Genomic DNA, 12,470 nt, shown 5'->3' on the forward strand with positions numbered 1-12,470 from the left:
TTTTAAATGTACTTTTCCACTTTGATTCAAATTGTATGATTTCTCTCTTATTTGTATTGTATATGTACATTCTGCTGCCTCTGAAATCCAGGGTATTTCTTATTACTGTGTCCTCACATGAGGTGTATTAATTGACGACATCTACCACAATTATTATTGTGCTATAGATGAATAAAGATATTATTATTATTGAATCATTCAAAAACAGTCAAAATGGCATTTACATTGAATGAAAAACATAAAATCTGCAGCTTTAACAAATATAAACTATAAAAAGGATATAAAAAAGAAAAAAAAAGGGATTCAGTAGATGGCTTTTCGAAGCTGCCTCTTGAATGATCTGATGGGCATTGAAAGATCCAGGGAAGGGTGAGTACTCGACATGGCATTGAAGGAGACAGGGAGTCTGTAAAACAGTGATCTCTGAGAGAGAGAAAGACGGAATTTCGGTTGGTGTAGTAGGTGGTTATTACGGAAGGAGCGGGTGGGAATGTGGAGTGAAAAGAAAGGCAGCATATCTGAGGATTGGAACTTGCCATTTAACGCATTGTAAACGAAGGAAATATCATGAAAATTTCCACGGGAGGATAGTGGGACCAATGATAGGGCAGAAATTACTTCAGAGCAAGAAGAACTACGGAGGTGTCGGACTACTGAAATAAAGAAATTAACTGGGCATTCAAGAATTTTAAGGTTAGAAGGGCAGGCAGTGGAGTAGATTACGGAAATATATGTGTATAAAGTCAGCGTAAATAAAGCTATCTTAAACTTTTCATGTAACTTGATTATTTTTTATTGCGATAAAAGTTGAGGTTGCTCATTATATCTTTTGTGCCCCTCCCCCACCCCTCTCTTAAGATTTTTCTGTATCCATTACTGAACGGTAACGCATGTTTTATTCAGAAAATCAATACACAATATTATGTGTGGCCATTTTGATGTTTTAGTTAGCACAATTATGCATTTAATATTCTTTATTACATTTTGAATGGAAATAATACTGTATCTGCATACTGCAGATATGTACTCATATGTCACTCAGTATGCTGATTTCTGGTAGGTCAGGGCGGGAGAAACAGGAGTGACGTGACTGCTGTTCATTAAAATTTTTTTATTGTGAAATTATTTGTATAAAAATACTCAGTTGTGTTGATAATGAAAGAAAAATGTTATATTCAATGTAGTTATCAATTATTTTAAAGAAAAAAATATTTAAAGTAATTATTACCCGTCAAAATGATAGATAATGGTCCTTTTTGGTAGCCATGCAACCCCGGTCCTTCTAGTGTTAACTTGCATGATATGGTATTTCAGTTCCCAAAGCATGGATTGATTCTCTCTATTGAAATACCTTCCATGATTTACCATTTAGTGATCAACAACTTGCCTTAAGCCCATTGATTTTCATCGGCTCTCTTTTTTTGGATTCAGAAAAAATCACACAGAGTTATGTCTGGTGAATTCTCAAACAAGCAATGGAGTGTGAGCCGAAAATTGTAGAGGTTATAAAACCTTAGTGGCTGCCACAGTCAAAATAAACAATGAAAACAGCTTAAATTTTTAACTTACTTCAAGGGCATACATTCCAATATGAAATAAAATGTGACAAGCGGACTCCCCAAACTTGCGAGAAATTCAAAAATTTAGTTCCCATTACTTTATTAGCGCACCTCTTACTTGTGCATAATATGGTGTACGTAACTTTGCAACCATGTGCGTGGCTATGCACAAAGTCACTTGATTTATTCAGTGCTTTGATTTTAGTAATAATTCATATCCAGCTCATGTGAGCTTTAAAAAAATGAATTTCAGTGATATACAGAATTGTAATGGTTATCTGGGTTACGGAATCCGTAAAATAACTTGGGTATGGAAGTTCTTGTTGGAATTGCTACAGTACCAAGGCAAAACATGGAGGAGAGTGTGGCATTTGTTTCACCCCTGAAATAAATCATGGTGGGAAATCATAATATAATAAAATATTTTGAGAAAATATGCATTTTGCTATTGAATTCCAAATGCATGCAATGCATTTCAAGGGCAACTGCCCATTCTGCCATCTAGAGGACCATTGTAGCGGAGGCGACAATCAGGTGGACAAGTTTTAACACAACATGGGTATAGGAAGGTTCACCGGCACTGTCCAGGGCAAGCTCCACCCTCACCTAAACATTCGCCCAAAAATTGAGTGCAATGAGTCACCCTGTGCTCGGTTCCTTCCAGGGGTGCCATCCGGTGTCTGGGTACAGTGCACGGTCGGATGGGACGCTCGATGGGGCGCTCAAGGGAGGAGACAGTGGCTGCTCTGGTGCGGACATTGCGCAATGCAGAGTCGCAGACGCGCATTGAAGTGATGATGGCCATGGCGAGAATATTTGCCGGCCCTCCCCCCAATGGGAGGCGTACCCTCGCGCAGCCCTCTGCGCCCTGTGACCGCGATGCATATAAAGCTGCTAGGCAGTGCCTTGGGGACCGCAATGTGGCTGTACGAGCCGCAGCAGCTGAGGTGAGGGGGCTTTGTGTTCTGTGTTGTATCTTTGCTCAATTTTTAATAATAGTAATAACAATAATTTTTTTTTATTTTATTTTATTCTCAAACCACCGGATACAGCTCTTGTTGGCCATTTTACACCGGGGTGTTCAACAAATGTAACAAGTAAACGTACACAAACGACCATGCCCTGGACAGGGGAAACCTACCCAGGCGGGACTCGAACCCGCGACCTCTTGTTTGGCAGGCGAGAATGTTACCCCGCTGCCACCGAGGCTGGCAAATAATATTAATAATAACAATAATAATAATAACAATAATATACCATGGCCATAATATACCATTTTTAATACATCTATGCTAACAGTGTATTTTAACACAGATATCTGATAGTAAACAACATTAATCTTTTTACATACCTGGTTGATATGTTTGTCCCATTTAAGATGAGGATCAACATATAACCCTAAAAATTTTAGATTTTCCACCACAATGATATCTCTTATCTTACTCTGGGATAAAAGATCATTCGGCAAAACTTGTTGTGGGGAAAACATCATCATTTGTGTTTTGCCATTATTGAGGATCATGCCATTCCTAGTACACCAGTCATTCATTGCCTTAATCACCAGTTCACCAGAGTGATACAGATTATTCAATTCTTTATGGGAATTCATAACACTCACATCGTCAGCATATAAGACACATTTATTGTGCTTAGATGTTAAATTCATGGGGAGGTCATTTATAAATATTAAAAAGAGTACTGGGCCAAGCACTGACCCCTGTGGCACTCCTTTAGCAACTTGTTTTGAAGATGAGTAAAAGAAATTGCCAGCATTATTGAGAACAACCTTCTGTATTCGATTGGTTAAGTAAGCCTTTAGCCAATTTAGAGCAACACCTCTTATGCCCAGCAGCTCACATTTTGTCAGGAGCATATCATGGTCTACCACAATTCAGCATTTACAGCAATAGACAACGTCAAACATCTACAGATATTATAACAGTATGCATTGTAGCTTTATGCAATTTGAAACAAGAACATTACACAAATACAAATACAATTTCCTTTACACATTGACAGCAATTATAAAATACCAGCAATCCCTAGATTTTGTTTCAAAGAATTCCTGCAAGGAATAAAAGGGTCTTGCAACAAGCCAATCGAATATTTTATTTTTGAAATTATTTGCAGGAATATCTACCATACTACATGGTAAATTATTGTATATTCTCCTCTCTATGCTCTTGTAGCTGTTAAAAGATGTGGATAACCTGTAGTGTGGTAAGTTTAGTTTGTTGCTATTCCTGGTGTTATGACAATGAATATTTTGTCTCTGAAGTAGATGAGGTAAATTATTCTTTGTATGTAATAAAACAGAGTAAATATATAAATTAACAACTGTCAATATTTTAATTTTGATGAACAAAGGCTTACAATGAGCTAATTTATCAGCATTCATCATAATACCAATTACTTTCTTCTGCAATAGAAGGATTTCATTAATACGACTGCAGTTACCCCAGAGTACAATTCCGTAGGTGACTATGCTTTGAAAAAATACAAAATAAGCAGTCCGAACATAATGATCTGAAACATGATTTTTAACTTCATTTTTTAAGATGATTCTTTGAAAGCATCAATTCAATTGAAACTGTTTTATACACAGATTGTCTCATTGATTTTGTGTCATTTATGATCTGTAGTTTGATTTAGGAACTTATATTTCTGCCATTTTTATGAAATTTGGTACTCATTTCAGAAAAGGTTGTATAGATTGTATGGTGTGAACTAAATTTTAGGATGACTTTGACGTTTTGACTAGGGATGGGTCGAATAGTATTTTTCTCGAATTCGAATATCGAATTCGAATATCAAATCATTGCTCGAATATTCGAATACCTCGAATACTAAACGATGAATGTGAAAATGTTTGACTAGGTCGCCTATGCAGCAGGAAACCTGAGATTTTGGCGAGTAATTGTGCTTGCCTTTAAAGGATTCAAACAGGAATTTAGCTGATTAATGGAATATTTTAATTTTATGTAAACAACAGGGTAGTTTCCTTCATTAAAGAAAACAAAAGGCAGTGATTGTGATTCGTTAACCACCATTGGTGTAGTCATAATATACATATTATTTGCTTCTAGAAATACCGGTTTAGATCAATGGCAATGGTCAATTTTATCCTCATTTGAAAAAGGCCAGATTGGCGCCCATGCGATGCCACTCCACGTGACATCACAGGGACCTTGTTTATACACGAGATGATAGGAGTTTTACATCACCTGAGGTTACCAATGCATGCGTGAGGCACAGAGCTAAGGGAAACATGTCTTAATAATCACTTATTAAAACTGACTTCGGAATTCGGAAAGTTTTCTTCGTTTGATAAGGTATTAATAATCCTTATTTAAGCCAAGCGCTACCTGCTAGCATGGTACTCGGCTACCTGCTAGCATCCTGCGTCGTATTAGCGCTCAGAGCCTCGCCCCAAGGTCACCTCACTCGCGGCAGCGGGAAGCAGAACGACGTCACGCGGAGTTTATCCCGGCAATCATACTTACCCGCGCGCTTGAAAATTTTCACTTTTAATTTAATCGCGAAAAAATAGATATCGATAATAGTCTTATAAAAATCTAAAAGCGTTAAATACGTACTCCAGGAGTATTAATATTTCGATTTAGGGAATAAAAAAATAATAGGAAAGCGCCCTATTTGAGCATCACGCCAAAATGCTAAGCCTCCGTCGTATTTCTTCGTCTTTCCGGCATTTATTTTCTTGCGTAAAATGTTTAAATAAAGTAAGAGATACGTCGTGTTTGGTCTTATTCTTTTTTAAATTACGCGCACATTACTAATATTTCAATGCAATTAAGGTGTAATAATAATTGCGGAAAGTCATTGTTAGACAGCTTTCGGGCTAGTAGATGACTCATGCAGCAGTTGACCTTCAGAAAGGGGAAATTCGAAGCAGGTAGGTAGAAAAAGGTCAGTGGGTGAGAAAAGGGGGTGGGCGCGAGACCAATTTTATTTTTCTCGCGTAACTTGATATTATTTTCGAAGCTAAGGTCTTCGTAATACTATCCCTGCATGAGCTGGAATCTTTTGTTTGCTTTGGAAGAAGAGGAAATCGTCAGAGTGAGTGAGGCTAGTGATGAATGGAGGGGGAGAGCGGATCGTGGGAAATGCGCCAATGTTACTATCCCACGGCACTGAGTTTCTCCCTATGGTAGTTTCATCTCCAGGGGAAGATTCAAACCAAGTGCCTGTCGTTATTATCCATAAATGATACAAGGCAAACACCTCGTCTTATTTTTATCAAAAGATGGATCCGGGAAAATGGTCAGTGGGGCAGAAAGAGTGAAGGGTGAAACGCGATTCTATTATTTTCCGGTAACTTAATATTTGTTCGAAGCTAAGGTCTTCGTAATACGATCCCTGCACAAGCTGGGACCTTTTTTTTGATTTCGGAGAAGCGGAAATCGTGAGAGTGGCTGAGGCGAATGCTGAATGGAGGGGGTTAGCGGATCGTGGGAAATACGCCAGTGTTGCTATCCCACGGCACTGAGGTTCTCCTGATGGGGGACACCTGGGATTTTCGGATTTTTTTATCCGATCAATTTCGGTTCCCCAGGTCGACATCTTTTCGCCGCTCTAACCCGCAAATTTGATGTAGATCGTCAACTTGCCTAAAACGGCGCTGCATGCACTAAAAGAATAGAGTTCTCTCCATTTTTCCGAGTCAACTACCAACGACGTGCGAGCGACAGTGTATGACGCGAAATTCAAAGTATTCGAGGTATTCGAGACGGCACCTTTGGCATAACTATTCGAGATCTCGAATATCGAATACTTTCTAGTATTCGAGGTATTCGAGTATTCGCGGATACTATTCGCACATCTCTAGTTTTGACCCCATAATGTGGGTCCAAATGCAAAATCTTATTTTTCCTTTAGGGGTTTCCAATGTTATAATATTCAAGGTAGAAATAGTCTGAATTTCTCTGTGAAATGTCATTTACTAGGTTCATGGGGATGGGAAAAATAATAAATCTACTGTCATTAGCTAAATATCCAACTGAGACTCTTGTTATGTCAGAGGGGAGGTCACCTACGTTGTCAAAGGGGAGTCGAAATAGAAGTTTGGCTACCAAGGTGTGAAACCTTTGGTTTTCAAGACAAATCGTCAGTATAATCCGCATACTTATAATGTCAACTTGTTGGGCTTCAGGAGTCATGCATGGGTCAAGTGTCATTGAGATTTTTTTCCATACTAATACTATGGGGTTAGCTAGCATGCCTAACCATAGGTTATATAGGTTGACCTAGTCGTTGATGAGGTGCACAGGTCCCTCTTGTCAACCAATTGACTTCCATTAGTCATTTGGAGGTCAAAGGTCATAGGAGTATGAGCGATCTTAAGATCTTGTTATTGATTTTGAGGAAGGTTTCACGAATAATTTTTTGCAATGATTCCACCAGTGCCCTATGCATATCTTAGTGACCTTTGCCGCAATAAATACTTTAAAATGATTAAGTATAGGAGGCTGATTGCTAGGCTTTTCCTTTAAGTTGTGCCCTGAATGAAACCCATTGTGCAGTGTTGTTTGCACCCATGGTCTCGCTCATGCTTATGCCAGGAAGTGAAAATCAGGGAGGCAAGTGGGATTTTGAGATTCCCATCAACAATGGCAGTGTTGCAGTCAATGGCACCAATTTCCTGGATGGTTCCAAGAATGATGGCGAAATCGAAAGAAACAAATGGTGGGAGTGGAGAGACCTTAAATCTTATTATAGAGTTTTCGTCCTTCACAACATCTTGGAATAAAGGAGAGTTGATGCACAAAATGTTTTTGACTTAAGTAAAGCTACTAGCGATGATCTCTCTCTGTCTGTTTTGCAGTGTTTGCTTGCAATGGCTGAGAACAGTGCTGCCCTCAGCCCATCCGAGTTGGAATCTTTGGCCTCCCTGTGCCTGCGCTCGCTTGAAGGGGCCTCGTACGAAGCACGGCTCAGCATTGGCCGCCTCTTGGGCTTCCTTGTTGCTTCCACGCAGATGGCGGCCAACACCCGTCGCCAAAGGCACCCTCTGCACCCTCACAGTGGCACCGCTGGCGCCAGTGCTGGCTCATTCCCTTCGCAAGCGTCCCTGCCAAATGCTAATGGTGGGTCTCTTCTTGTGGTGTCTTGTTCTGCAACCTAGGGTGAAATGTGAATGGCCAGGAGAAATTGTATTTGCTTCTCATGTTGATTGTTACATTGGTTGACTGCCATGTGTAAAGCCTGCTGAAACTCCCAGGCCAAGGCAAATAAAATGTCTATCAACTTTAGAAACGATTTCTACAAAAGTTTGATGATAGCGCTTCTTGTTGATACATTTCTGAACGTACTGGCCTCGAAGCTCTATGACCAAAAGTAATCAACTCGACTCAACATTTGTAATGGTACACAAAGTATTCAAGTTGAGTACTAACTACTTGACTCAAGTCAAATTTTCGAGTACTTGCTCATCCCTAATATTCAATTTCTCTTGATATCACATTTTGTATCTATATAGCTGTGCTCTTGTTGTGTTTTATATGTATTGATTTCAGTGTTGATGGCTTCCTATAATGTAGCAATTTATACATTCTGCTGATTAGTGACTCCTCTTTGCCTTATATTTGTGTGAAAAAGTTGTTCTGCTCCTTGAAAGAGTTTTGAAGTGATTAGTGTGTCTTGAATAATTTATGCATATGAATTTCCATTTTTTTGGATAATACAGGGTGTTTATAAATGAATATCAGGGTTTTAAAGCTTTATAATATTATTACATTACACTTACAGTTATAAATTATATGTCTAATGAAAGAGCAATTCAAACAGTTTTGTTTTTCAGCAACAATGCATATGTGTGTGAAATGTTTCCGCCGCAATCCGCTTGAAAGCGGTAGTAGCAAAGATGGCGACTAGTAAACAGAAAGCATTTTGTGTTTTACAGTTTGCAAAGACTTAATCTGTGCAACGTGGGTTCCGCATTAAATTCTGTTGTTATCCTCCAAGTGACAATAACATCTATAGATGGTATTATCAGTTTGAAGATACAGGCTGCCTTTGTAAAGGGAAGAGCACGGGACGACCAAGAATTAGCGAAGAGACTGTTGAGCGAGTGAGAGAGTCGTTCACTCGCAGCCCAAAGAAATCAGTCCGGAAGTCTAGTTGTGAATTATAAATTCCTGTGTCGACTGCTTGGAAAGTTTTAAGGGAACACTTACAACTACGTCCTTACCATTTAGTTATTACAGGCTCTAAAGCCTGCAGACCACGGATTACCTGCCAACTTCACAATCGAAATGTTGTTTCATGACGATGATGATTTTCTGGATCATGTTGTCTTCAGTGATGAATCGACTTTTCACCTCACTAGACATGTAAACACTCATAATGTGTGGATCTGGGGTTACTGTGCGACACACGTTGCACAGTAACTACAGATTCAGTCTTTGCAAACTGTAAAACACAAAACGCTTTTTGTTCACTAGTCTCCATATTTGTTACTACCGCTTTCTAGCGGATCGCTGTGGAAACATTCACACAGACGTGCATTGTTGCTAAAACAAAACAAAACTGTTTGAGTTGCTCTTTCATTTGACATATAATTTATAACTGTAAGTGTAATGTAATAAATATTATAAAGTTTTAATACCCCGATATTCATTTATAAACACCCTGCATATTGGTGATTTTCTGTTATGAATTAGCACTAATGAGTAATGTCTTTGTGCAGTTCAAGTGACCAAGGGGCGGAAAGCAATGTCATTGGAAGAGGCCCTGGGTCTTCTCATGGCTGGCTTCCTTCGAAGTGGTGTCAGTTTCTTGAAAGGCGACATCATTAAAGGGAGTCCATCGCCAATCGGCAGAGATGTTCGTGTCGGTGTCACTCATGTATGTACTCAGCATTTTTTTTCATATTTCAAGTATTTTACTTGACATTTGAGCATTTTATTCTCTTGATCATGAAAGGTAACAATTCTGATGGAAAAGAAAATGAGAGAATTTATTTCAAATAGACATGTCAAGCTTCTTATTCCTGGTGGGCCAATGCAGGGGCACAGCTAGGAATTAAGGCTAGATGGGGTTTTAGGCACAACTAATACTAATGGGTGTAAAGGTATTGCATACCCACCAGGGTAAGCAGGAGTTACGGGGCCCTCCCAAAAATTTCTAAGAATAATGGTTCAAAATGGCTAGTTTTACGGCTTTCTGAGGGATATTTGATTAATCCTAACACTATTATATAAGTAATACTGATCCAAATAAGTAAAATGTATGAAACTTAAAAATTTCTCTGAGCTCTGGGGGGGGATTTATCCCCCAAAACCCCCACCTTGCTACGCCACTGGGCCTATGTATAATTTTTTTACATGTTTGAGCACACATTCACGGCACCTTTTTTTTGTGAGAAGAAACTTGATATGTTACATTCATTACTATTAGCATTCTACCCATTAAGGTAGGTTTCCATTGAGTACTTAAGAAGCATTGTGGGAGCCTCCCCTTCCTTCAAGCACTTCCCTCTTCAATTCACAATAAGGCATACTCCCTTTCATTCTACATATCTAGAAGTCCTATTCTTTCCTTCCCTCTCCCTCATTTTCCTAATATTCTATCCTCTAACACTAACGAGAGAAAAATACTCTGTCGAAAGTTGGTTTAAGATTGTGTAAACAGAATGAAAACATCTTTATGGAAACAGCAACATTAATATTTTTGATGTTTTAATATGTAAATTTTAAATTATGCATATTTCATATTATTTGCAGTTGATTAATTGAAGATGGTGGCATGTGATATGACCAGCTAGTAACCCTTTCTTGGAATCCATTATCCCTCCTAGGAATCCATGAAAAAAATTGGAATTTGGGGCGTTGTGCTTCAAACTGGTCATTTTGTAAAACCAATGATGTGACAAGTTTGTAATTTTGATTTGAACACACTCAACTTTTGACATCAACTTGACATCATTTTGATATATTCCAGTACTGTTTTGTCATAATTTTTGAATGTCGTAAGGAAAAGTCTTGTGAGACTGTATCGAAGGTTTTTTTATTGGTGATTATGGAGTTCTAATGCCTTATTTTCACTGCCGGTACTGTTCGAAGTGTCAAAATTTAGAGTGTAAAAACTTAAACCTTGCATCAGTGGTTTACTTATTCTGTCCGAAGCCAAATTGTGAAGGAGAGATGATTATTTTAAATCTAAGTTATCGAAATCTATATAGTATTTTTGAAAATATTTGAGAAACTCGAGAGAGGATTAAGGAGTCCATCATTGACAGCCCAAAAATGAGTGGCTCTTTCCCACTCCTGGGACTCACCCAATGATAGAGGCCTGATGAATCCTACAGTATAATTAATAGAATACTTAATTATTTTATCTGGAATGACGTTACAATCAGATTATAATTTATATTTGATTGAAAGGATTCCCTGAGGCATAAAAGGGTGAATAAAGGAGAAGTATAGTACTTGGAAATACATATCCATGTCTCGTATAGCGCAATTTCGATTAGCGCAATTTCGATATAGCGCAAATTCGTTCCTCGGGGAAACATTGCAACGCAGTGTAGCCTAATCAAAAATCTTAAACGCTCTCGTGATAAAACGTGAACTTGCGCTAAGTACACACGAAATTTCTATCATTTTACGCATATTAATATTATTGCTTGCCTCAACTCTTCTTTTTTGTTTATATATTAATCGAAATCCATTGCTGTGCAATGACCAAAAGTATTACTCGTCATTGGGTCCAGATAGCCGGCCTACCGATGTAATTTATCTCGTCTCCTTAACAGAATGATAATAAATAATTTAGATCGTTAATTAAGCGTGGGGCTAGTGGAAATGATTTTTTTTCAGCAATACGGTTTGAGACGTATTTTTGCCGTCATAGGTTATCGGGCGATTGACTTCCAGGTAGAGAGTCTACGCTAAAGCCTTCAAGGTCATCGGTATTCACGGGGGAGAAATGAAGCGGTGGCCGAGTGGCGCATGAATAGCATCAACACATAGAAGGGTCCGCTATAGAGTCTCAAACACAATGGCTTCGTTCCCTCCCCGCAGTCGTAGGCCTTCTGCGTCTCAGGAATACAGTTCAGCAGTAGAAGGTGATATAGATAGAGCCATGCAGAGTAAACACCAAGAGAATATGCCAAAAAATAGGAATGCGTGTAGAAAAATCAAGAATTTATCAAGAAAAACTATAAACCTAGAAGAGGAATTGAAAGAGGTCAATTGCTTTGAAAATGGAGAGCGTCAAAGCGATATTGCGCGGAAGTTTAAACGCACGATGCCTTATTCTGAATAAAGACGAAGTTAAAACATCAGTGACCTCAGCCGCACCAACTTCAACCAAGCGGTCTACACATACGGAAAGTTCATGGTGAATCAGTACAAAAAGACGAGAGTGGTAATCGCTCCGAGACATTTAGTGAAAGCTCCGATTGGTTCCAGAATTTAAACGGCAAGCAGGTATTTTCAGTGCGGCGATATCAGGTGAATCTGCAAGTGTTGATAGCGCAGTCACCGCAACATTTTCTGATGAACTCCAAGCTGTGATTGAAAGTGGCTCCTTTCCCCCTCAACCAGTTTTTAGTGTTGACGAGACGATATTGTTTTGGAAAAGAATGCAATCTCGTTCATTCATTTTCAGGGAAGGAAAACCTGGGTCAGGTTTCAAGGCATTTAAAGACTGTTTCACGTAGCTGCTATAATGACTCGGAGGACTTCAAATTAAAATGATTTATCATTCATTAACTCCGCTAGCTATGAAATGGCATTCAAAGTAGCATTTTCATGTCATTTCGATGAGCGACAAAAGGGCCTGGGTGACACAATAGTTGTTTTTAGACAAGTTTGAAAAATCGTCAACTGCCGATCAACGCATTACGATCCCCTGAGATAGCAGATGTTAGCCTACCCGCACGACAGGAGG

At 38.9% G+C, this 12,470-nt stretch overlaps 1 protein-coding gene across 1 annotated transcript in view; it reads left to right on the top strand.

Annotated features, from left to right (window-relative positions):
* Positions 1-12,470, top strand: part of LOC124157965 (HEAT repeat-containing protein 5B) — a 79,721-nt gene that overhangs the window by 13,922 nt on the left and 53,329 nt on the right. The window contains exons 4-6 of the mRNA XM_046533088.1: positions 2,224-2,506; positions 7,402-7,663; positions 9,265-9,422. Of these exons, the coding sequence (XP_046389044.1) occupies positions 2,224-2,506; positions 7,402-7,663; positions 9,265-9,422 (703 nt within the window). The remainder of the gene's footprint in view (positions 1-2,223; positions 2,507-7,401; positions 7,664-9,264; positions 9,423-12,470) is intronic.

This window comes from Ischnura elegans, chromosome 4 (genome assembly GCF_921293095.1).
Source record: "Ischnura elegans chromosome 4, ioIscEleg1.1, whole genome shotgun sequence".
Taxonomy (NCBI): domain Eukaryota; kingdom Metazoa; phylum Arthropoda; class Insecta; order Odonata; family Coenagrionidae; genus Ischnura; species Ischnura elegans.